Genomic DNA, 26,336 nt, shown 5'->3' with positions numbered 1-26,336 from the left:
ATTCATGTGGAAGTGGAGACCACCTGTCTTCGGGGAAGTTAGGCCTCTCCTTTTCCCCAGGGGATGAACTGTGATTAGACTAAAACCAGTGTTGGTGATTCTGTTCCCCTTCACCAGATAGAATTCTGGCCAATGAGGCCAGATCTGCTGAGAGAACAGCTAATGTCTAAGGAACAATCTTTTCACGTAAGGCCTTTATTTCAGCTGTCATCCCAATGTGAGGCCTAAAACCATGGCACTCATCCTGAAACTGTGCGATGTCAAAGGAAGGAAATCCCAACTCGCTGATGACGGCGGAGCAGGAAAATCGAAAAATCTTAGGATCTAGATGATGTCATTGAATGGCTTCACCCAATGCAGAAACTGTGCCTCCACACTTAAGAGAGAAAATTAAATGTCTTTATTCATTAAGTTTCTGTTAATCAGTTTTTCTGATACTTGGAACTAAAACAATCTTGATGCATACAGTGAGCAAAGACATATGAATAAAGATATCCATCAAAACCGTTTATGAAAAAAATTTAAAAAGTAAATACCCATAAATAAGAAACTGGTTAAATCGGCCGGGCGCGGTGGCTCACGCCTGTAATCCCAGCACTTTGGGAGGCCGAGGCGGGCGGATCACGAGGTCAGGAGATCGAGACCATTCTGGCTAACACGGTGAAACCCCGTCTCTACTAAAAATACAAAAAATTAGCCGGGCGTGGTAGTGGGCGCCTGTAGTCCCAGCTACTCGGGAGGCTGAGGCAGGAGAATGGCGTGAACCCGGGAGGTGGAGCTTGCAGTGAGCCGAGATCGCGCCACTGCACTCCAGCCTGGGCGACAAAGCAAGACTCCGTCTCAAAAAAAAAAAAAAAAAAAAAAGAAACTGGTCAAATCAATCATGCGACCTCTAGACAATGGACTGTCATGAAATCATTAAAAACAAGCTCTGTGGCCGGGCGCGGCAGCTCACGCCTGTAATCCCAGCACTTTGGGAGGCTGAGGCGGGTGGATCACGAGGTCAGAAGATCGAGACCACCCTGGCTAACACGGTGAAACCCCATCTCTACGAAAAATACAAAACAAAAAAATTAGCCAGGTGTGGTGGTGGGTGCCTGTAGTCCCAGCTACTGGGGAGGCTGAGGCAGGAGAATGGCATGACCCGGAAGGTGGATCTTACAGTGAGCCAAGATGGCGCCACTGTGCTCCAACCTGGGTGACAGAGTGAGACTCTGTCTTAAAAAAACAAACAAAAAAACAAACAAAAAAACAAAATTCTGTATCCAATAAAATATATCAGTCTGATTGTTAGGTAAAAAATATAAACATTAAACAGACATTTAATTTGTGTCTGCTTAAGATTATATTAATTTGAGATCTCACTCACATATGCTTAAATGCATGGAAAACTTCTGTAAAGAAGTGCAAGAAACTTAACAAAGGTTACCTCTGGGGAATCAAATTGAGTGTTCAGAGCCAGAGAAGGAAAAGTACTTTTAATTTTCTACCTTTTGATAGTATTCTAACATTTTTAAAGCATGTAATATCTTTAAGCTATTTAAAATTTTTTTTAAAAAAAGCCACTCATGTTCAAGGGAATGAGTGGCTAAAATCAGGGTCAGACCTTTATAAGTTTGCTAAATGCAGCTTGGTATCTAGGATTGTTTTATTTTCCACACATTTGAACTTTTCTTAATAAACATTTGAACAAATATTTAGAACTATTGAACACCAAGCACTATGCTAGGAGTTGAGTATGTATCTATGAGCAGGATAACATGGCCCTTACCTTCAAGGAGCTCACAGATCCCGGCAAGAAAACAGCATACTTGCAACGTAAGTCAGTAATAACTGACTCTCATTGAATCCATGAGGCACTCTGTCAAGTCATTTATTACATATGCTGTCTTGGTTCCAGTTACAATCCAATTATGTTTCCCTCAGGATACCTTCAGAATTTAGGTATCACAATATTTTTAGTTATTTCTGCAGATTTTTCTCACTGACATAGTGGTTTTTTGTTCGGGGTTTGTTTGTTTGTTTGAGAGAGAGTCTCACTTTGTCACTGTCACCCAGGCTGGAGTACAGTGGGGCTATCTCAGTTCACTGCAACCTCTGCCTCATAGGCTCAAGCAATCTTCCCACCTCAGCCTCCAGTGTAGCTGGGAACACAGGGTACAAGCCACCATGCCCGGCTAATTTCTGTATCTTTTTTGTAGAGACAGGGTTTTGCCATGTTGCCCAGTCTGGTCTCAAACTCCTGAGCTCAAGTGATCCACTCACCTTGGCCTCCCAAAGTGCTGGGATTACAGGCATGAGCCACCATGCCTGGCTGACATAGTGTTTTGATTCTTACCGTTGTTATTCCCCTAGCCACAGAACACTAGGATACTGACATACCAATCTCTTCATGCTGGGAGGGGCTGGATGCACTCTAGGGTAGATGGAGCCCCCAAAGAAGTGGCCTTCCTTGGGGAGCCTCTTGCATTTGCCCCGGTGTGCTAAATACACAGACTCACTTTCTGTGTCATGATGTGACAAAGTTTGGGAAGCTCTATTAGAATAGACTTAATTCAGTATATTGGGGAGTATATTGATGTTGAACTCATATACTATCCACCCATGTTTTTTCACACTTCTCAAGAGAGCGAAATGAATGGGTAAAACAATATTTATAGAGTAAATTTCATTTTTGTTTATCACCTTTAGTTCCTATCAAAAGAATCAGCAAAAATCAAGAGGGGTTTAGGGCAAAAGTTGCTGATGTGTTGGAGCTCACCTTGGGTGCATAGTTCTCTGCCTACACTTAGTGGCATCTGAAGTATCTGTAGCTTCCTTCTCTGCTGTTCCTCACTGCCACTTCCAAGCTTGGTCCAAGGTAAGCTGTGGACTCTGAAGAGTGTGTGTGAGTTCGGGGAGTGGGGGCGGGGCATGGAGGTAGAAACACCCATGGTGGGAGCAACCCGAAACTGGTAAGTTCCCTGCCCCTGCATCTTCCTGAGAGATGATTCAGAGGTGTTTCACATGGCTTCTCAGAGGGTCCCCACTGGAATGCACCTCGGTTGCCCACAGCAGAGACCTGCTCAGTTGCACGTCCTTGACTGGCATCTCCTCTTGCCCAGCTCCCTTTCCCTCTTCCTCACCTGTGTTTCCTGGGATGATCTCTCACATAAACCACCTGCGCTCACGTTCTTTCCCTGCTTTTATAGGCACCTAAACTGAAAGAACAGGAAATGATTTTTTCATCCCCCAGTATTTTAATTTAAAAAATGTCAAATTGTATATATTTAAAGTATACAGCATGATGTTTTGATATACTTACACATAGTGAAATGGTTATTATAGTCAAGCAAATTAAAATATCCATCATCTCACCAAAGTGTCTGTTGATGGATGAATTTTAGTTTTAAATAATGAGAAAAAAGTGTATTTCACACACATAGATGATACATGAAGGTTGTTCAGAGTAACTATATTTGTGTCCGTAATAAGATACATTTATATCTTATGGTAAGGACAAAATAATTATCTATAATAATGATATTTGTGTCTTCTTATACAGATCACAATTAATACAGAGATTAGTTATCATGTGGCTTTTATGACACAAATATTTTATGCTTATTTTTAACCTGATAATTGCTTCTTAAGATTAAGCCAGGCTGGGCATGGTAGCTTGTGCCTGTAATCCCAGCATTTTGGGAGGCTGAATCAGGAGGTTCACTTGAGCCCAGGAGCTCGAGACCAGACTGGGCAACATACAAAGACCCTGTCTCTAAAAAAAATACAAAAAATTAGCAGGGCACAGTGGCATGTGCCTGTAGTCCCAGCTTCTTGGGAGCCTGAGGTGGGAGGATCACTTAAGCCCAGGAGTTTCAGACCAGCCAGGGCAACACAGTGAGACTCCATCTCTACAAAAAACAAAAAAAGGGATTAAGCCAAATTTAGTCCAGGAAGCTTCTGACTGGGACAAACACAAACTGGAAGGTCCATGGGGGCTCTGGGGCTCCTAGGAGTCTCTCAAAGCCTCTCCGGTACATACCTGGAATCTTGTCACCTGGTGCATAGGAAGACCTGTGGGTGTGGATGGTGATGTGGTGGGTGTCCTGGTGCTGAGGCTGGGCTTGGATGTGCTTGGGCTGCATATCCTCACAGGCCACCGTGCTGGCACCATGGGAAAAGGCAGACAAGCAGGAAGCCAGGCAGAGGGTGGTACAAGCCCAGCCCACGAGGGCAGCCTGCATCCTCATCCTGCCCTCTCCTGTATCATGACAAACAGCAGCTTCAGTCCAGACGCTATTTAGGAAAATGACATAAAGTCTTCTCGGGATGTGACTAACCTGAACCCCACACTGCCTCTGTACCTGAGATGCTTTTAGTGCAGCCTCCCAGGATTGCTAATGCTCAAGGCCAAGATCAAAAGGAAATGCCAGGCTATAGGAAGTGTTTCATTTCCAAACACCTTTTTAAAAACTTCTGTTCTTATAATTTTCTCATAAGACCAGACTGCTTTTTTTGTTGCTGTTCAAAAGAGAGGCTTTAATTATTGAGTCAAAGAAATAAAACCAGAAAATGTTTGTATCCTAGTGTGAGCTCCTTGCAAGCTGACTGGTACCCAAAGGCAGTGTGGCCTCTGATACATTATCACTGAAGTAGACACTCAATACACCACCATGGTCAGGCAGCATGGCATGGGATGGCTTGGCTGAGCATCTTATCTCTGTTGCAATTGAAAATTACCAAGTTAAGTGCTACAAAACATCTACCAACCATCAATTATTTAGAAGTGATTGTTAAGTTGGCAATGTTTTGATATCTCTTTGCCCTTTCTTTGGCTGTTTTTAGCTATTTCACTACTTTTAGTAAAGAAGATGAGCAGAGAAAGAAATACTCAATTTATTCTATACCTTCTTAAACATACTGATAACAATTTTGGCTCAGGAATAGAATACAATGATTGAATAAAATAGCATTTATAGAGTAAATTTTATTTTTGTTTACTACCTCTAATTCCCATCAAGAGAAAGAATTAAAATTTGGCAATGTAAAAGAAGATGACAAAAATAAAACGAGAGATAGCAAACAAGGCAGATGAAAATCTGCCTACATAAATATTTAGGATTATCACAGGCATTTTTTAACAGTTCTGTTTTAGGCCAGGTGCGGTGGCTCACGCCTGTAATCCTAGCACTTTGGGAGGCTGAGGCAGGTGGATTGCGTGAGCACAGGAGTTCAAGACCAGCCTGGGCAATATGGTGAAACCCTGTCTTTACTAAAATACAAAAAATTAGCTGGGTGTGGTGGCATGTGCCTATAGTCCCAGCTACTCGGGAGGCCGAGGCAGGAGAATTGCTTGAACCTGGGAGACCAAGATTGCAGTGAGCTGAGATCATGCCATTGCACTCCAGCCTGGGCAAAAGAGCGAGACTCTATCTCAAAAAAAAAAAAAAAAGTTCTGTTTTTTTTTTTTTTTTTTATAGTCCTGCACACAGGCATTTTAGAAGTTTGGCTAATTTTTTGACCTAAGGAACAATGCAAGGCAAAAAAAAAAAAAAAAAAAAATAGCCCTCCCCTGTAGTCAGCTGGTTTTAAAAGGTGAAAATAAAATCCTGAAAATGTAGTAAAACTAGCTATCAAAACCATAGACTAAGGAAATAATCCATAAACCAAATAATCAAGTGTCCTCCACTCCCATTGTCTCTTCACACACCACCACCTTTTACATTCGCAAGCTAAAAGAAGACAAGAATATGATCTATACCTCAAATTTCTTAGACTTAAGAGTCCTTCAGACAATGCCTTTCTTTTCTAAGTTTGTTTTCTATGAAGCACCAAAGTCACACATCTCCATACTACAAGGAACCATGGCTACAGCTTCGCAGACACATTAGGAGATAATGAAGATGAACTGTGTAAAAGCATATTCTCAGTCAAGGGGGCTCAGGGTTCTTCTCATTTTCTTTCATAAGGGCCACATACAAAATGCCCCTTGAATGCTGGGCATGGTGGTGCGCACCTATAGTTCCAGTCGCTCAGGAGGCTGAGGCAGGAGGATCACTTGAATCCAGGAGGTCGAGGCTGCAGTGAGCTATGATCACATCACTACACTCCAGCCTGGGCACAGAGCAAGACCCTGTCTCTTAAAAGAAAAGAAAGAAATGAAATGAAAATGCTCCTCAAGTCCTTGCTGATGGCAAGTGGTCTTTCCAAAGGCAGATCAGACACAGGTGCCTACAAGGGAAGGGGAGTGAGTGCCTGGACTCACAGACTACGGCCACAGCCCCACCTCCCACCCTCCTGCCTTAGGTTTCACTGTGTCTTCTTCCCACTAGCATCTTGTCTACCTGAACCCTGAAAACTATCCACTTGGAGCTGAGCATGGTGGCTCACACCTGTAATCCCAGCACTTTGGGAGGCCGAGGCAGGAAGATCACTTGAAGCCAGAAGTTCAAAACCAGCCTGCGCATCACAGGGAGAACTTGTCTCTACAAAATAAATAAATAAAAAGAAAACATCCACTTACCTAGGAACACAGTTTTCTTCAGGCTTGATAGAATGGCTTCCTCCCGCAGAGTTGCAAACACATCCCTTAAACATAAGTATTTTCTTCTCCTTTCAGTTTTTCCTCTAATGGGGAGAATAACAGCTGTTACCACTAATCCTCAGCATCTCCAGGAACTGTTCCTCAGTGTCCAAATCCAGCCTAAATCGTATTAGCGCGCGCACACACACACACACACACACACGGTTTACAGTTGCATCATTGTTCAAGCCTGTGTGAAGAACTAGAAAGAACTGGAACTGGTTTTGCACAGGACTGGCACTGACATCCTTGGCAGAAGCCGGATGCCTCCATCTTGATCTCCCTGCAAAGGGAGAATGTTTGAATGAAATTCATCTCAGCATTCTTGGCTTCTTGAGTCAGTGTGGACTGAAGTTACTTTTGGTGAAATAGAATTGATACGTTAGCCCAAGAGCAACGTTTGGTACAAAAAAATAACACGTGGCATAGGCACCTCCCGTATCAATTGCACTAAAGCTGGAGTTCACATTTTCATTCATCTAAGAATCTGCTGAGACACCTGATAATACCAGAGAGCCTATAGACCAGTGTTCCTCAATGTGTGGTCCCTAGAGTGCAACACCAGCATCACCTAGAAACTTGCAACATTAACAATGAAGAAAAAGAAAGAGGAATGGATTCAGGAGATCAGGAGATCAGGTGGAGGTAGGATTTGGTGGCTGTTTGAATGCAAGGCGTCCAAGAGAGAATCCTAGGATTGATAGTCCTGGGTGATGTGGAGTAGGGGGCTGCAGAGAGAGCAATGTTCTGAATGTTAGGCCTTGTCTCCACTCAGAAAAAACTAAAGCTATGAGTGACTGAATAGGCAAGGCACTGGCATAGGGACCAGGTTGCTAAGCCTTTTGTTGCAAGTGTAGATGAGACTATCTATCCTATAAACACCAAGGGAAGTTGGGCTTCCTTGGCCTAGGATTCCAGTATTCCCCACACACAGAACAAAAGCAAACAAATTCAATTTGGTTTCTCTAAGCCTCTATCCCACTAGGATTGGAGGCAATCTCAATCTGCCACTGAGTCATGAGAAATTCTGGGAGGTCTAGAAAATTAGGATACATTCCTTCCATGGCTGCTGTTATGATAGTTTTCAGAGCTCATGTGGTCACTTGAAGACTGTTAGTTGGAAGGCTTCTATGCAAAAAAGGGGCTCAGGTCTTCAGCAAGGCTGTGGCCTGGGTGCTGAGAGCTCAGCCTCCCAGGTGCACCCTGTGGCCTTTCCCTGCTGAGGTTCTTCCCACCCTCCTCCACTGGGTCCTGACACAGATCTCTGCCCCTAGCAGGAGAGTGGCTAACCTCTTCTCCACTCCACTCTGCTCCTATCCCAGTCTTAGAGACAAAAGTGTCCCTCCTCTCCTTTTTTTTTTTACTCTCACCCCATTACCCCGGGCCACCTGGCATAATCCACCTACCACAGATAGAGGGGTAATCTCCAACACCTCAGCTTTGGCCCTGAAACACAAACTCCCTGGATATAGGGATTCTCAAAAGGCCCAACTACCAATTAAAATGAGGAGAGGAGTGCAAAGGTAGAGAGAGCGCACCTGCATGGCTCAATAAATAATCCTGCCATTTGCTCATGTAATATTTCTTGTTGAAAATCCGGAGGACACCATATCTTAGACATGGCCTTATCCTGCCTGCCACACCCACAGCCTCTGCTGAGCCAGCAGCACATCTTATGCCACTCTTCCCACAAAGCTGATTGTACCGGGGGGCACTCATCACAGGGGAGGGCCCTGCTGACTCAGGGCTGAGACAGAAACTCTCCCCGGGAATCTGACCAAGAACACATACAAGGCTACTCTATACGAGTGCTGGCCAATAGAAATAGAATGCAAGCCACATATGTAATTTAAAATTTTCTAGGCTGGACGCAGGGGCTCACGCCTGTAATCCCAGCACTTTGGGAGGCCAAGAAGGGCAGATCACCTGAGGTCAGGAGTCCAAGACCAGCCTGGCCAACATGTTGAAACCCCGTCTCTACCAAAAAATACAAAAATTAGCCAGGGATGGTGGCATGTGCCTGTAATTCCAGCTACTCTGGAGGCTAAGGCAGGAAAATTGCTTGAACCTGGGAAGTGGAGGTTGCAGTGAGCTGAGATCGTGCCATTGCACTCCAGCCTGGGCAACAGAGTGAGACCCTGTCTCAAAAACAAACAAACAAAAAAATTGGACTATCCTTATTTTTAAAAAACGTGAAAAGGAACAAATGACATTTGTTTTAATAATAAATTTAGTCAATACAATATATTGAAAACATTTCACATGCAATCAGCATATAAAATATCATTAGTGAGATATTTTGCATTCTTTTTTTCACAGTAAGTCATTGATATCCAGTGGTATTTTACGCTTACAGCACGTCTCAATTCAGACTAGACACATCTCAAGTGCTCCGGAGCCACATGTGGTAAGCTGCTACCATATTTATCAGCGCAGGTCTGTACAAAGGAAGGTGATTGAGCCACAGGTCATGGTGTGGGGTCAGACCTGAGGCCGTATTGTACCACGTGCAGGATGTGTAAGAGGCATTGAGGGGATAGGATGGTAATTAAACGTAACAGCATATTTATATAATGCCTGCACGGTACCACACACTATTCTAGTCAGCTAGTTGGCAAATTACCTCATCGATACAGCAACACAATGAGGTCTGCACTATTATTATCTCATTTTATGGATAAGGAAACTGAGTCACAGTGTTTCTGTAACTTGCCAAAAGTTCCCACAGCATTCGGGAAGTGATAGATAAGGTTTTTCCCTACAGTTTTGCTATAGAATAGCTTTGTAACATAATCTACAAAATGAGGATAACTACCAGTTCCTGTACCTGTATCGCGAAGTGCTGGTGAAGTTTCAATGAGGTAATAAATAATAAGGAGTTGGTACTTAGTATGGGGTTTGAGACAAAGGAAGTGCTCTGTACCTGTTTTGTCTGGGGAAAGAGAAAACTGGCTGAGCCACAGAGAGGGTTGGTGCCCACCACGGAGAGGAGGTGGTGAGAGAGTGTGGCTGTGAGCCAGACCATGCGCTAAGCCCGAAGCCCGAGAGGCAGCAGTGAGTTGGCCTCCAATCCCCATCCACATGAAGGAGACCCAGCTGTGTGCACCCGGAAAGCAAGAAAATACTGTGTTTTGTTTGTTTTTTGCTTTTATTTTGGGAATCTGCTTGAGGTCATTTCACACTAGTGATTTGGCTGGACTTGATATATTAACATGACTGAATCTGTTACCTTAACATCCCCTGGCCCTGAGTAGAAGAGTTAATATTAATGTCATACCAAGGCAAAGTCTTGGGGTGGGTTTTATGGTTATAAATCAGATACTCTGTGTCCTTCGGTAAATCACTTAACTTCTCTGGGTTGCCTCAGGTATAAAATAAAAAGGTTTGAATTAAATAATCTCTTCTATTTCTTCCAGCAAGAAAATGATACACATTTTTAAGGTTTTATTTTAGTTATAAAGGCATAAGAATGAGCTACTCTTAAAACAGCTTGAGATGGCATGCATTAAAGTCTGGCACGTAATTATAACCTGCGTTGACACCATCCCACACTCACTCCTGGTTTAAGAGTCTGCCTTGGAAAAGTTTGCAAATGAAGGAGGAACCTGTTGAGCTCACTATTCTAGTCCTGTTTCCTGCTCCTTCACTCCAGCAGACAAGTGGACATTTTCTTCATTTTCAAAGATCTTGGGGATGAAGATAATGGCTTTTGTAACTCATGAACAGTCTTTCCTATCCAAATGTTTTTCCTACCTTGGTAATGACTTCCTGCTGAGATTGACTGGTGTTTTTACATAGAAATCTGCTATTCCAGTATCATCATTGTGATTAGCATTTTAATGTTTAGATAGATTTTTTAAAAATATCTGAAGATTTCTGGAGTGCTGGGATAATCTATGTAAGAGAAAAATACTCACAATTCTCTTAAACTCTACATGAAAGTGGGAAGTCAATGGTCATTCATGTACGTTTAGCAGGTCTGCTGACTTTTGCATCATCCTCCCTGCTACTGTGCACTTTCTGCCATTTAAAAAAAAAAAGTTGAGTGCCTTTTTTTTCTCTTTTGAGACAAGGTCTCACTCTGTCATCCAGGCTAGAGTGCAATGGTGCAATCACAGCTCACTGCAGCCTCAACTCCCAGGCTCAGGTGATCCTCCAGCCTCAGCCTCATGAGTAGCTGGGAATATAGGCATGTGCCACCACTCCTGGCTAATTTCTGTATTTTTTGTAGAGATAGAGTTTCACCATATTGCTTAGGCTAGTCTCAAACTCCTGGCTGGGCTCAAGCAATCCTCCTGCTTCTGCCTCCCGAAATCTTGGGATTACAGGTGTGAGCCACTGTGCCCAGCCTAGTGCTTTTATTCTACCCGATAATCCTCTCCTTCATTATCCCTGTTAAAGAACAGTACAGTCAAACAGGATTTCTAAGTTAATTAATATTTGAATTCTTACTATTTGTAAAGCAACTTGCAAGAGAGTCTGCTGATAAAGTATCGGCAGGATCTTCTCCCTAGGAACTGACATTTTACTTGGGGTCAGGTAGCAAGGTAAAGAAGAAAGAGCTCTGAAGTCAGACAGCAAACTAGTTACATGACCTTGGGAAGTTAATGCTGGTGAGCCTCAGTTTTACCATCTGCAAAGTGGGGAGACTATTAGATTTCTCACAAAGGTGTTGTAAGGATTAGATGCTCTCTAGCAGTGATGCAGAGCAGTAAACAAGCTATGATCAGAAGAGAGATAAAAGCCAGGTTACCAGAGTCTGGGATGCCAGAATATTTCAAGTAGAATCAGGAAAATATGGTTAATTTTAGAGGTTAGGTGGAGTTTAGACAAATGAGATGGGTAAAAGGATATTCAAAGCAGGAGAGAGAGCTTGAACAAAGGTGTGAACACTAGCTGTGTTTGTAGTAATTATCCAGACATAAAATGAGGCGCATTTGATGCAGGATAGTGGGGACTGAGATGTTGAGAGAATAAATGGAAGTAAGACTTGGAGACCTTTTGTATGGAGGCAAAGGAGGGGTCAAAAATTGGCATTTAGGGAGTCTGGACAAGTACTATAATCTATGTCCAAAAGAGGGAAGTTGGTGGCATTCAATTTTAGTTACGCTGGAAATGTACTCTGAGTATTTATTCATTCCTTCAGCCAACCTTTATTAAATGCCTACTAAGTGCAGGTCATGGGCTCTGGGCAGGGGATATAAAGACGAATAACACATAGTCTTCACTGCTCCAGGGCTGGTAAAGCAGAGTAATGCATCAGCAGATAATTGCAAAACAACGAGATAAATGATTAGAGAAATATGATCATGTATTGTTATAGCAGGACAGAAAAAGCATTACCTGGAGTTGATTAAGAGGCTCTTTTTCCCTTTTCAAAGCCTAAACATTCATATCTTGTGACTGCATGCAAAAATGAACTTCAAAGATTGGCATTGAATAATTCTGGGGACTTCTATTATACGTATACGAATGTTTTATAGTATCTTTTTAGGATCCTACACCACGTATACCCTTTATCCTTGTGTAGGCACTTGATCCCATACACCGCCCTGGATTGCAACTGATCAGCTTTAAGCGTGCCATCTTTCCTACTGACCTAGCTCTAAATCCCTGTAGGGTAGGAATTGTCTTAAAATTGCCGAGCTTGGATGCATAGCACAGCACTATGAACATCGTAAGTTATCTGTGAAATAATGTAGCATAGACCTACGCTAAAGAAGACAAAGGTACATGGATCTCTCTGTTCAGAACTCTATGTGTTCCACTTATTTTAATGCATCCTTTTTCCAACCTTTCCAAGGATAATAGGTTCCATGTATTGAACTCTTACCATGTGCCAGGCACACAGCTAACATTGAACATGTATGAACTCACTTAATCCTCACAATGATCCTATAAAATATGTTCTAATTCCATTTCCACTTTACAGATGAGAAAGCTAAGGCACAGAAAGATTAAAGCAACTTGTTTGAGGTCACACTGCCCACGAATGGAGGCGCTAAGTTTCAAACCCCTGCAGAGTAGCTCTGGAGCCTGTGCCCCTAAATTCTAAGCTGTTACAATGGCCATTGTATAGTCATGAACATGGAAACATACAGAAAAAGTGATGTGGGGTGGTTCCAAAAAGCTAATTAAGGGTGGGAGACAAGACTTTGGTTTCCTGCTTCTCTGACACGGACCAGGGTTTGGAGGGCCACTCTGAGTAAGTAAGAAATCTAGCCGGAACTTTCTTTCTCTGCAGACCTCACATCCTAACCCTGCAAACCTACCAGAAGCGGGCAAACTGATTTTGGGACCCACTACTTCAAAGCAAGAAGGTAAAAGCTATTTCAGGGTAACTAGACTTCAGGAGCCCTCAATATTGAACAATGTCAAATGTTTGTCCTTCCTTCCATCCATGGCGGGTTTTCTCAAATTAAAGAACATTTAAAAATTGTAAGGATATATTTTCTTTTCTTCCTTCTCTCTCTTTTTAAAAGTAAAGAATGCAGCATTATGGTTGAGTATCTAAATGTCATCCTTTATTTTCTCACCGTCCACACTGCCCTTTGATCGCCCATCACAGAAGCAGTCACAACAAACAGGGTTTACTCTCCTTTAAAGAGGCAATCCAAACCTCTTATCCACTCTGCAGCAAGAAGCAACTAATTGTCTGGTTAGCCCCCACTCTCCCTTGGCAATGGGGAAATACTAAAATCTTTGAATGAGAAAGTCCTTCATCAAATTTTTTAACTTTTAATTTTAAAACATTTTTTCAAGGAACCTGCAAATACCAAACTCCAAAAGTGTTTCTCTGGTCCACGTTCATGGGCCATTTCTGCAGGACCAATTCCTTCTTTTGCTCTAAGTCTGCCATCATAGTCCTTTGTTTTACTAAACAGACATCTAAAACCGACAGGCTTCTTTCACCACCTCCTGCAAAACAGCAATAGAGTCAACTTCTCAGGCAGCACCCCAAAGCTGTGAAACGTTACGCTGGCACTTACTGCTAGGATCTGAGCCAGTTCTCCTGGGAGCAAACTGCCTGGTGACACAGAATCCCAGGAGCCTGCTTAGCACACCGCCAGTATGTGAGTGGCCCCAGCTTAATGAGTTTGAGGCACCTTAGGAAATTTAATCATTTGTTTCCAACCATCCAGAAAGCAGTCTAGAAAAGCTGGAAGTAGAAATACCAGATTTCCCAATTCCCCTTCAGTGCTTAACAATTTCTTCCCATAAAAACCCTTCAGTAACGTGAGCAAAATCCACATGGCAATAGATCCCTTAAGAGTTTAACAGAAGGTCTACCATAGGCCAAGCCAATGAGACTTCTTTAACACCATCTTTTCACTAAACCCTATGTTGACTGTTTTCCCTATCTCACAAGATAGGGGAGCAGCAATGATTAGCATCAATTTTACTCCTCCCCAAAACACCTGCACTTTCCCCCACAAAGCCCAATTCACATGTCTCTGATGGAGGAATCTATAGGTAAGCAGAAAATACTACTTGAAATAGTTTAAGTTTATACAAAATTCTGGTATGATAGTCCTTAGTATATTTTGCTTTTCTTTTTTCTTCAATTTTTACTTTAGGTTCGGGGGTACATGTACAGGTCTGTTACATTGTTAAACTCATGTCATGGGGGTTTGTTGTACAGATTATTTCATCACCCAGGTATTGAGTCCAATACCCAGTAGTTATTTTTTCTGCTTTTACCACTTGTGATAGTTAATTTTATGTGTCAACAGAAACCAGATAGCTGGCTAAACATTATCTCTACGTGTGTCTGTGAGGGTGTTTTTGGAAGGGATTAGTATTTGAGTTGATGGGCTGAGTAGATTTCCCTCCCCAGTGTGCATGGGCCTCATTCAGTCCACTGAGGACCTGTTTAGAAAAAAAGGGCTAAGAACAGTTGAATTCACTCTCTGACCATTGAGCTGGAGCATTGAGCTTCTCCTGCCCTCAGAGGTTTGATTCTCAGGCCTTGGCAATCAAACTGGAATCTATATCAGTGACTCTTGGGCTCTCAGGCCTTCAAATGACACCACTGGCTTTCCTGGGTCTCTGGTTTATAGACAGCAGATCATGGGACTTCTCAGCTTCCATGATCATGTGAGCCAATACCTTATAATCAATCTCTTTCTCTATATCTATACAGGCATAACTCAGAGATATAGCAGGTTTGGTTAGGTCCAGATCACCGCAATAAAGTGAACATCACAATAAAGAGAGTGACACAATATTTTTGGCTTCCCAGTGCATATAAAAGTTATGTTTATACTATACTATAGTCTTTAAAGTGTGTAATAACATTATGTCTAAAAAAAGATATACATACCTTAATATAAAAATACTTCATTGCCAAAAAATGCTAATGATCATCTGAGCCTTCAGTGAGTCATGATCTTTTTGCTGTTGGAGGGTCTTGCCTCGATGCTGATGGATCAGAGTGGTGGTTGATGAAAGCTGAGGTGGTTGTGGCAATTTCTTAAAATAAGACAACAATAAAATTTGCCACATTGATTGACTCATTCTTTCACAGAAGATTTCTCTATAGCATGCAATGCTGTTTGATAGCATTTTACCCACAGTAGAACTTTTCAAAATTGGAGTCAATCTTCCCAAACTCTGCCTCTGCTTTATCAATTAACTTTATGTAATATTCTAAAGCCATGGCATCATTTCAACAATGTTCAAAGTAGATTCCATCTCACGAAACCATTTTCTTTGCTCATCCATAAGAAGCAACTCCTCATCCATTAGAGTTTTATCATGAGATTGAAGAAATTCAGTTACATCTTTAGACTCCACTTCTAATTCTAGTTATTTTGCTATTTCTACCACATCTGCAATGACTTCCTCCAGTAAAGTCTTGAACCCCTCAAAATCATCGATAATGGTTAGAATCAAATTCTTCCAAATTCCTGTTACTGTTGATATTTTGACCTCCTCCCATGAATTGTTAATTTTCTTAATGGTATCTAAAATAGTGAATCCTTTCTAGAAGGTTTTCAATTTACTTTGCCCAGATTCATCAAAAGAATCACTATCTATGGCAGCAATAGCTTTACAAAATCTATTTCTTAAATAATAAGACTTGAAAGTGGAAATTATTTCTTGATCCATGGGCCACAGAATGGATGTTGTGTTAACAGGCATGAAAACACTAATCTCCTTGTATATCTTCATCAGAGCTCTTGGATGACTGAGTGCATTGTCAATAAGCAGTAATATTTTAATAGAAATATTTTTTTTTCGGAGCACTTGGTATCAATAGTGAGCTAAGGTATTCGGTAAACCATACTGTAAACAGAAGTGCTGTCATCAAGGCCTTATTGTTCCATTATAGAGCACAGGCAGGGTAGATTTAGTATAATTCTTAAGGGCCCTAGGATTTTCAAATGATAAATGAGCATTGACTTTAACTTAAAGTCATAAGCCACATTAGCCCAAACAAGAGATTCAGCCTGCCTTTTGAAGCTTTGAAGCCAGGTATTGACTTCTCCTCTCTAGCTATGAAAGTCCTAGGTGGCATCTTCCTCCAACAGAAGGCTGTTTTGTCTACATTGAAAATGTGTTGTTCAGTGGCACCAGCTTCATCAGTTATCTTCTAGATCTCCTGGATAACTTGTTGCAGCTTCTGTATCAGCACTTTCTGCTTCATCTTGTGCTTTTGTGTTATGGAGATGACTCTTCCTTCCTTAGCCCTCATGAACCAACCTCTGCTAGCTTCAAATTTTTCTTCTGCAGCTTCCTCACCTCTTTCAGCCTTCATGGAATTGAAGAGTGTTGGGGCCTTTCTCTGGATTAGGCTTTAGCTTAGGAGAATGATGTGGTTTGATCTTCTGTCCAGACCACTAAAACTTTCTCTATATGAGCAATAAGGCTGTTTTGATTTCTTATCATTCATGTGTCCACTGGAGTGGCACTTTTAATTTCCCTTAAGAACTTTTTCTTTGGATTCAAAATTTGGCTAACTGTCTGGTGCATGAGGCCTAGCTCTTAGTCTATCTCAATTTTCAACATGCCTGCCTCACTAAGCTTAATCATTTCTAGATTTAAAGTAAGAGTCCTTTGATTCTTCCTTTCAGTTGATCACTTAAATGCCATTGTAGGATTATTAATTGGCCTAATCTCAATAGTCTCATGTCTTAAGGAATAGGGAGGCCCAAAGACAAGGAGAGAGATGGGGGAATGGCTGGTTTGTGGAGCAGTCAGAACAGATACATTTATTGATTAAGTTTGCCATTTGACATGAGTGCAGTTCATGGTGCACCAAGAGAATTACAATAGTCACAACAAGGTCGCTGATTAGAGATCACCATAACAGATACAATAATCATGAAAAAGTTTGAAATATTGTGAGAATTACCAAAATGTGACAAAAAGATACAAAGTGAACACATGCTGTTGGAAAACTGTCACTCATAGACTTGCTTGACACACAGTTGCTACAAACCATCAATTTGTAAAAAACACATTTGCAAAGCACAAAGAGAGGTATACCTATACTTCTCTCTCTCTCTCTCTCTCTCTCTGTCTATTTCTATCTCCATCTCCATCTCCATCTCTATCTCCATCTCCATCTCTATCTATACAGTAGCTCCCCCTTATCCAAGGGGTATATATTCCATGACCTTTAGTGGATACCTGAAACCACAGATAGTACCGAACCTGATTGTCATCAATCGGAACATATTTCTGTTCACGTCTTCTATCTACAAATTGAATATCTTTTCCATCTTAACTAAGCACTTATCATGTACTGTGGCCATAACTTTTATAGTTTGAGGTATGACAGCAAAATTAGCATGAATTTCTTTTTCCTTCTGTACAATTTTACAGATAGATTTATTCTTATCTTAGATCTTAGGAACCTCCGTATATGATTCTTTTTCCTTCCTTATTGAGAATGTTCTTCTTTTCACTTAAAGGAAGCACTTTACAGCTTCTCTTTGGCATATCCGAATTGCCAGCATCACTATTCTTGGGCTTTGGGGCCATTATGAAATCAAAAAAGGCTTCTTTGAATACAAGTACTGCAATACTGAGACAGTTGATCTGGTGATTGACATGGCCACCAAGTGACTAATGGGTAGAGAGTGTCTATGGCATGAATACGCTGGACAAACGGATGACCCATGTCCAGGTGGGATGGAGTGGGACAGCACGAGATTTCGCCATGCTCAGAAAAGGGCACACTTAAAACCTATGAAGTGTTTATCTCTGGAATTTCCCATGTAATATTTTCAGACCATGGCTGATACAGATAGCTAAAACCACAATGAAACCACGGATAGGAAGGGAGTACTACATTTCTCTATATAGGCTCATCTATATCTATATCTACCTATCTCCTGTTGGTTTTGTTTACTGGAGAACCCTAATATATCATGTGTTATTATTTTATTTTTACTAGATTTTAAAAGTGGCTTAGACCCATTAAAAATGGACCGTTGACCCATACTCTGAGCTTCCTGGCAGAGAAGTAAAAATGGTAAACATAATCAGCTGCCTATTTCTCATTACCTTTAGGGACCATAAAAAGAAAAATTGGTTAAAATAACACAAAGACAACTAGATACATTCTAAACTGGCTGCAGAACCTCCCCTAAAGGATGCTGACTGTCAGCTCTGTCACGTCACCTGGACAGGGGTTCCCTGTGGCTTCCCTCCAGCACTGTGTGAGAAAGGTGTGGCAGGCATGCACCTCTGGCCTGTGGGTGACCAGCCACTGGGAGGAGCAGGCAGATGACTGCATGACAGAATAATGATGAAAAATGATCTTGACAGCCCAGAGCAATGAGCTGAATCTAACAAGATGAAATTAAACAAGGACAAATGTTAAGTGCTTTTCTTAGGTCAGAAAAAACCAATGGCTTAAACCCAGGATGGAGGAGATAGGGCTCACAAGCAGACACTTAAAAACAAAACAAAACAAAACCTTTAGGGTTTTAAGCTTAAAATATGCCATGAAAAAACAGAACAAAAAAAGGTTTTGGGAGCAATTTTGTCTCCTGAACAAGGGATATAATTGTCCCATTACACTTTGAGATTACTAGTCTACATTTGAAATTAGATCCTGAACACCCTACTTTATTTCTATGGAAGATGGGGTATATGCCAACATTAAACACAATTTTTGAAAAAGCAAAGTAATCATCAATAAGCTCCTTCACCTAACACAGCTCCTCTCATTGTGTGCATGTTAATTTTCATGTTGCATGCTGTACTTTAAAATTAACATACAGTTGAAAATAGAATAAATGTACAAAACTGGAGTGTATTCTAAAGAGAGTGACCAGGGTGGTGTATGGACTCCAAAATTATGCATCTGTGAAGAGCAGTTGAGCCAACAAGTAGTTTCATCTTGAGGAAAGAAGATTCATAATAGCTTCCTAAAATATCTGAAGGGTTGACAACAAAAGATTAGGTTTGTTTAAGGTAAACTTAAGGGTTATAAAGAATAGCATTTGTAAAATCTTCAGTTTTTAATATGCCTTCTATTTTAAAAAAATCAATTTTACCCTCATAATAGGTATGGAAAATATCGATCTGTTATTTAAAATATTGCCATTTTTACAGATAAGAAAAATTTTGGATTAAAGAGGTAAAATGATTTGAGCAAGATCTTATGACCAGTATGTGGCAAGGCTGAGACACAAACCAAGGTGCTCAAGCTACAGTGAGACAAATTTAAATTCACTACTAAAAGAAAAATATCTCCCTATGAGCCAGATGTGTACAAAGACAAAAAGGATGCCCCCCAGATTTCCTTGTAGACAGTATCTGTAAATGAGGCAATGAAAGAAAGGCATTTAAGCATTGGCCATAGCAGTGGATTTCAAATTTTTTGACCACAACCTATGGTAGAAAATATGTTTTTTATCAGCCCCAAGTGCACCCACACCAAGCATAAAATGGAAACACATTTAACACAATAATACTAAATCCTATAAATGGTGCACATTGATTTGTTTCCATTTTTTTATTGATGACCTTTAACCACTAAATTGATTTCATTTCCCATGCCATATTATGCAGACTGAAAAACACAGAACTAGAGAACTACTTAGTGGGACTTCTTGGGTGGGCTAGAAGACCAAGCATTTCTTCCAACAATGAGACTCAATAATTCTGGGTCTCCCCAAACTGTGTTATATAGCTTTTTAAAAAAATCCTAAATTGAAATGCCTTTTGTCTCCAGCTTATTGCTTTCATTCTCTTATTCTAGCTTATTGAATTTTTTTACTCTTGATTCTATTATTCCTAGTATTATCCGTCCTTCCTTATACTACATAATATGAAAAATCTTTGATTCCTTTACCTGGGAGTTGATGAAAATAATAAACTCTATAGAACCAAGTACAGGAGGTTGTGATACATTTTAAGTATAGTTGCCCATATGGTTGTATTTATGTGCACTGCCTTTTCTTTTCCAAGCAGTTATAAATCCTCCAGTCATACTAACAACTACTCTATTTTATTTTTGTCCACATAGTTAAGAAATTTTGTTCAATGTGTTGCTAAGATTAAGTGAGACCATACTATGACATAGGGTGGTTGGTTCTGAGGATTAAATGAGGCAGTTTATACTGAGTGTTGCAGATATATAGCACCTGTAACAAAGAAACTGCTCAGTAGTTTTTACCCAGGATGATAATGATAGTGGCGTCAATGATGATGATGCTGTTACAATTACAATATCCTTCTAGTTTAGTAGTGTAGAAGGTATAGGTTCTACATATCTTAATAGATGTAGTTTACTTTTTTTCTACATATTTTCTACTTCTTTTGAGTATTCACGGTTTTTGCGTCAAGGTTGCCGGTCTGTTGTTTCCCTACCTTTTCTTCCTTTTTAAAACCAGGGCATTTATTTGCTCATGACTCATTTTCCTCAATGTCTCACAGGCGCCTAACAGTGTTTCCTGTGTCAACTGCAAGTTGCTTTGTGCAGTGTGATGTCATCAGTGCCCCTGGAGAGTCAACTTAGAGGAGTTCCAGTCTTCTTTATTTTGGTGGATTCCGTTTCTCCCCTAGAAATATTTTCAGCTTGGAGATGATTCTTTTTGAAGGACAAAGAAACAAAATAAGACCCGAGTTGCCTGGCCTCCACGCCATCTGTTAACACCAGGCTATCCTCATTAATGAGTGGCCTTGTCCCTTTGTTGTCCACTTTATTCTGAAAAGTCTCAGCATATCTGGGAGTTTGGTCTTCTTTTCAAGTAATTATTTTAAATTTTAATTAACATAATAATTGTATATATTATATATTTATGTGGTACAATATGATGTTTTGATATATGTTTACATTGTGGGATGATTAAATCAAGCTAATTAACAAATCCAACACCTAACACATTTATCATTTTTTGTGGTGAAAACATTTAAAATATATTCTTTTAGCAATTTTGAAATATACATTATTATACATTCTGTGTAACAGATCACTAAAGCTTATTCCTCCCAACTGAAATTTTGTACCTTTTGATCAGCATCTCCCTATTACCCATCCACCCCTTCCCCCTGCCTCTGGTAACCACCATTCCATTCTCTACTTCCGAGTTTGACTTTTTTAGTTTCCACTTATGAGTGAGATCATGCAGTATTTATCTTCCTCTGCCTGGCTTATTTTACTTAGCATAACGTCCTTCAGGTTCACCCATGTTGTCACAAATGACAGAATTTCCTTCTCCTTTAAGGCTGAATAGTACTCCATTGTATATATATACCACATTTTCTTTATCCATTCATCCATTGATGGACACTTAGGTTCCTCCCTTATCTTGGCTATTGTGAATAATTCTGCAATGGACACAGGAATGCAGAGATGTCTTCAGCATACTGATTTCAATTTCTTTTGATATGTACCCAGAAGGGGATTGTTGGATCATATGGGTAGTTCTATTTTTTGTTTTCTGAGAAACCTTGATACTGCTTTCCATAATGGCTGTATTAATTTACATTCCCACCAACAGTGCACTAGAATTCCCTTTTCTCCACACCCTCACCAACACATATTAGCTTTCAACTTTTTGATAATAGCCATTCTGGAAGGTGTGAGGTGATATATTATCGTGGTTTTAACTTGCATTGCCTGATAATTGCCAATGATGAGCATGTTTACTGTTGCCCATTTGTATGTCTTCTTTTGAGAAATGTCTCTTTAGGTCCTTTGTCCATTTTTAAATTGGGTTCTTGTTTTTTTGCTATTAAGTTGTTTGAATTACTTATATGTTTTGGATATTATCCCCTTACACCTATATGGTTTGTAAATATTTTCTCCCAATCTATGGATTGTCTCTTCACTCTAATGTTTGTTTTGCTGTGCAGAAGCTGTTTAGTTTGATGCAATCTCATTTATTTTTGCTTCTGTTGCCTATGCTTTTGGGGTCATACCCAAGAAATCTTTGCCCAGACCAATGTTATGGAGTATTTCCCCTATGTTTTCATCTAGTAGTTTTACAGTTTCAAGTCTAACTGATCAATGAATTTAGTAAAGTTGCAGGTTACAAAATCAACACACAAAAATCAGTAGTATTTCTGGCTGGGCACAGTGGCTCATACCTGTAATCCACACATTTTGGGAGGCTAAGGCAGGTTAATCACTTAATCCCAGGAGTTTGATACCAGTGTGGGCAACATGACAAAAACCTGTCTCTACTAAAAATACAAAAAATTAGCCAGGTATGGTGGTGCACACCTGTAGTCCCAGCTACTCAAGAGGCTGAGGTGAGAGAATCACCTGATCCTGGAAGGCTGAGACTGCAGTGAGCAGTGATCACATCACTGCACTCAAGTCTGGGCGATGGGAGTGAGACTCTGTCTAAAAAGAAGAAAAAAAAAATCAGTAACATTTATTTACACTAAAAATGAATTACCTCAAAAAGAAATGAAGAAACCAACTTCATTTATAATAACATTTTAAAAAAAACCACTTAGGAGTAAATTTCACCAGGGAGGTGAAAGATTTATATACTGAAAACTATAAAACATTGATGATAGAAATAGTAGAGGACACAAACGAATCGAAAGGTGTCCCATGTTCATGAATTGAAAGAATCAATATTGTTAAAATGTCCATACTATGCAAAACAATTTACAGATTCAATGTAATTCTTCTCAAAATTCCAATATCACTTTTTAAGGAAATAGAAAAAACAATCCTAAAATGTGTATGGAACCACAAAAGACCCCAAATAGCTAAGCAATACTGAACAAAAACAACAAGCTGGGGCATCACACTGCCTGACTTCAAAATCTATTACAAAGTTATAATAATTGAAGCAGCATGATATTAGCATGAAAACAGACATACCGACCAATGGAACAAGACAGAGACCCCAGAAATAAGCCCACATATCTAAGATCAATTGATTTTAGAAAAAGGTACCAAGAACACACAATGGAGAGAGGACTGTTTCTTCAATAAATGGTGCTAGGAAACTGGATATCCACATGCAAAAGAATGAAAATGGATGCTTATCTTGCAACACATACAAAAATTAACTCAAAATGGGCTTGGGCTTCTTGACATATTCAGGTGCAAGTGGTTTAAAGTCTCTGGACCCAGACTGCTGGGTTTAAATCTCACCTCTGCCAGTAACTAACTGGGTGATATTGAGCAAGTTTCTTCCTTTCTGTGTGCTTCAATTTCCTCATTTATAAATGGAATAATAATATCAATTTCATAGGGTTGTTCTGAAGATGAAATTAGTTGTAAAGAGCTTAGAACAATGGCCAGCACAAAGTAAGACTTGAATATGTGTTAGCTCTCTGAAGGCTCTCTTTTTATTTCTCTTTGGAGTTTGTATTCAAAAAGATACTTTACAAATTTTCGTAAACTTTCTGTGTCTTCCCACAAGATGATATTTTTTTTTTCCTGAACTGAACTTTTTATAACTGCTTTCACAAAGGCTGGGATATGTGTCTGACTACACTTAAGATTTATTTTAGCTGGGGGAGGTGGCTCACGCCTGTAATCCCAGCACTTTGGGAGGCCGAGACAGGCAGATCCCGAGGTCGGGAGATCGAGACCATCCTGACTAACATGGTGAAAACCCGTCTCTACTAAAATACAGAAAATTAGCCAGGCGTGGTGGTGGGTGCCTGTAGTCCCAGCGACTTGGGAGGCTGAGGCAGGAGAATGGTGTGAACCCGAGAGGCGGAGCTTGCAGTGAGCCGAGATCACGCCACTGCACTCCAGCCTGGGCGACAGAGTGAGACTCTGTCTCAAAAACAAAACAAAACAACAACAACAAAAGATTTATTTCACTCCCTGGCATACTCGCCAAGATGACAGCCACCTTTTTTCCCAAATTCCCATCAATTCCCCGTTCAATGAGCATTCTCTCCTTATGAGTCCAGTGTGTTGTTTCTTCTGATTTCTAAGCAGTAAAACTGTCAGCCCAACAAACCAAAAATGCATCAGATGGTCAGTTTGCAGCAGAATGAACTTCCAGCAGATGGTAGAAAATTAAGGACCTTATTACTGCACTGCACCTTGCCTCTTTGCCAGTGTTTTCAAATTTTCAAATAATAATAATGAGCCTGATGCTGAGGATGAGAGCAGTTCTATCTGGAAGCCAAAATGCTTACCAAAGACCTAGGTAAATTATCTAAAGACACCAGGATTGTGTTTCTATGTAATTATTTGTCAGCAGGAAAACAGCAAATGAACACCAATATCTCAAGCACCTTCAGGCACTGGAAATAAAAAGCCAAGAGAAACACAGCTCTGCCCTCAAGGAGCTTCCGATATACAATGGCACTGAAATTGATCTGGTCTCACTGTTGTAAAAGCCTGATAGGAAACTCTTTTCTTCAGGTTTTGTCAAGTTCCTAAAGTACCTAGGTCAGTGGCATTCACACACCAACTGCCCACAAAGTCACCAGCTATGTCAGGAGAACCGCTTCCACTGAGATACAACAGGGACTCCAGCACAGCCCCTTCCCCTCCATACAGAAAGCTTGAGGAAGGGTCAGCTTGTTAAAATAATAAATAAGTTGACATGAAATTCAGAATAAGGGCAAACAGGAGAGAAATAATGCCAAGATAATTTAGGCGGGGTAGGGGTAGGGGATTCCAACTACAGAGTTTAAAAGCTGGCTTCTCCCATAAAACAGAAGTAGAAAGAGGGAGAAAGAAGAGAATCATAATTTGGGGTAAATTTCACTTCATTAAAGGGAAATGAATGACAGCAGCAAAATTGATCATGTTAAAAGTCTGCACTGGTTTTTAATCAAAAAGAATGGCTTTCAAATTATCTGCCTAGCTGGACATAGTGGTGTGCTCCTGTAGTCTCAGCTACTCAGGAGGCTGAGATGGGAGGATCAATTGAGGCCAGGAGGTTGAGGCTGCAGTGAGCTATGACGACACCACTGTACTCCAGCCTGGGTGACAGAGCAAGACTCTGTCCATTCCCCACCGCCCCCCCAAAAAAATTCTCTACCTGATGATCATTCAACCTGGTTTTCCTTTCAGTTAAAATAAATTCATTTCTCTGAACAGGGTATATAGGTTCACTCAGGAAAACAGTTCTAATCATGGGAAATAGTATCTATTATCTATTATCTCTCAACCTCTCACCCATCTATTTTAATCTTTTTACAATAGATGTTCCCCTTTTTTCTGGAAATGCAAACACAATACGGCATTTTGATCAAGGCTTGCTATATCTCTTTGACATCCTGCATTTTTCCCTCACAGTACTTAAAGTGATCAGTTTCAATGAAAAGTTAAAAAAAAGTTCTAATGTTTTATAATACACTGAAAAATGATAAGAATAAGAAAAGAGAAATTGTAAGTAAACATGTCACAAAAAATGTACTTAACACAAAATGCACAACCTAACATGGTTGAATTTAAAACGATTGCATAGTGATTTTAAGCAATGTGTGCCCAAGGTTGGGGGTAGAGTGGTTTTGGGGTATGGGCTGTGCTCAAGGAATGGGGCCTGGGAAAGTCCTAAGTACACAAAATGAGAATGAGGGATACAGAGAAGGGGGCCAAGTGACATGGCAAATCTCACGTGAGAAAAGACATTAAATTACTTCAGTCTTGGGGCCAGGCATGGTGGCTCATGCCTATAATCCCAGCACTTTGGGAGGCCAAGGCAGGTGGGTCACTTGATGTCAGGAGTTTGAGACCAACCTGGCCAACATGGTGAAACTCCGTCTCTATTAAAAATACGAAAAGTTACTCCAGCTACTGGGGAGGCTGAGGCAGGAGAATTTGCTTGAACCCAGGAGGAGGTTGCAGTGAGCTGAGATCATGCCACTGCACTTAAGCCTAGGCAACAGCGTGAGACTCTGTCTCAAAAATAAAAAATAAAAAAAAATTACTTCAGTCTTCATTCAGCATCTGAGCAAATGAGTCACTGACAAAAGAACCACAGATTTAGTCAGCGTTGCCCAGGGAGGGAAAGTCGATTCAGATGCACACACAGCCTGTCTCCACTTCTCTCCTACAGACCTACTGGGTCTGATGATGCACAGCTTCTAACACAAAGGTCCAGCAAATGGCTGCTGGGAAACAGCCTGTTGAGTAGTAATTAGGATTAGAGAGACTCCAGGGAAGAAAAAACAAATTCTAAGAGACAGCCATCTCAAAAACTGCTAGTCTCTGCAAACAGTGCCTGCAGACGCAAGCCAAGGAGCAGTTTTCTACCTTGGCCCGGTGTATAAAGGGCTGTTGGCCAGCTATTGATATTTCCTGTCACACTCAAGCCGGATGATAGCAAATCACTGTCAGCAACATCATCTTTGAATGTAGAGGACAGCAGTC

General features: G+C 40.6%; 1 protein-coding gene across 1 annotated transcript in view; it reads right to left on the bottom strand.

Moving 5' to 3' along the window:
* The window catches only part of REELD1 (reeler domain containing 1), a 15,640-nt gene extending 11,408 nt beyond the window's left edge, over nucleotides 1-4,232 (bottom strand). The window contains exon 1 of the mRNA XM_031010482.3: nucleotides 4,025-4,232. Within this exon, the coding sequence (XP_030866342.3) occupies nucleotides 4,025-4,232 (208 nt within the window). The remainder of the gene's footprint in view (nucleotides 1-4,024) is intronic.
* Nucleotides 4,233-26,336: the final 22,104 nt, after the last annotated feature.

Source organism: Gorilla gorilla, chromosome 3 (assembly GCF_029281585.2).
Source record: "Gorilla gorilla gorilla isolate KB3781 chromosome 3, NHGRI_mGorGor1-v2.1_pri, whole genome shotgun sequence".
Classification (NCBI taxonomy): Eukaryota; Metazoa; Chordata; class Mammalia; order Primates; family Hominidae; genus Gorilla; species Gorilla gorilla.
This window is presented reverse-complemented; position numbering and strand designations above follow the sequence as displayed.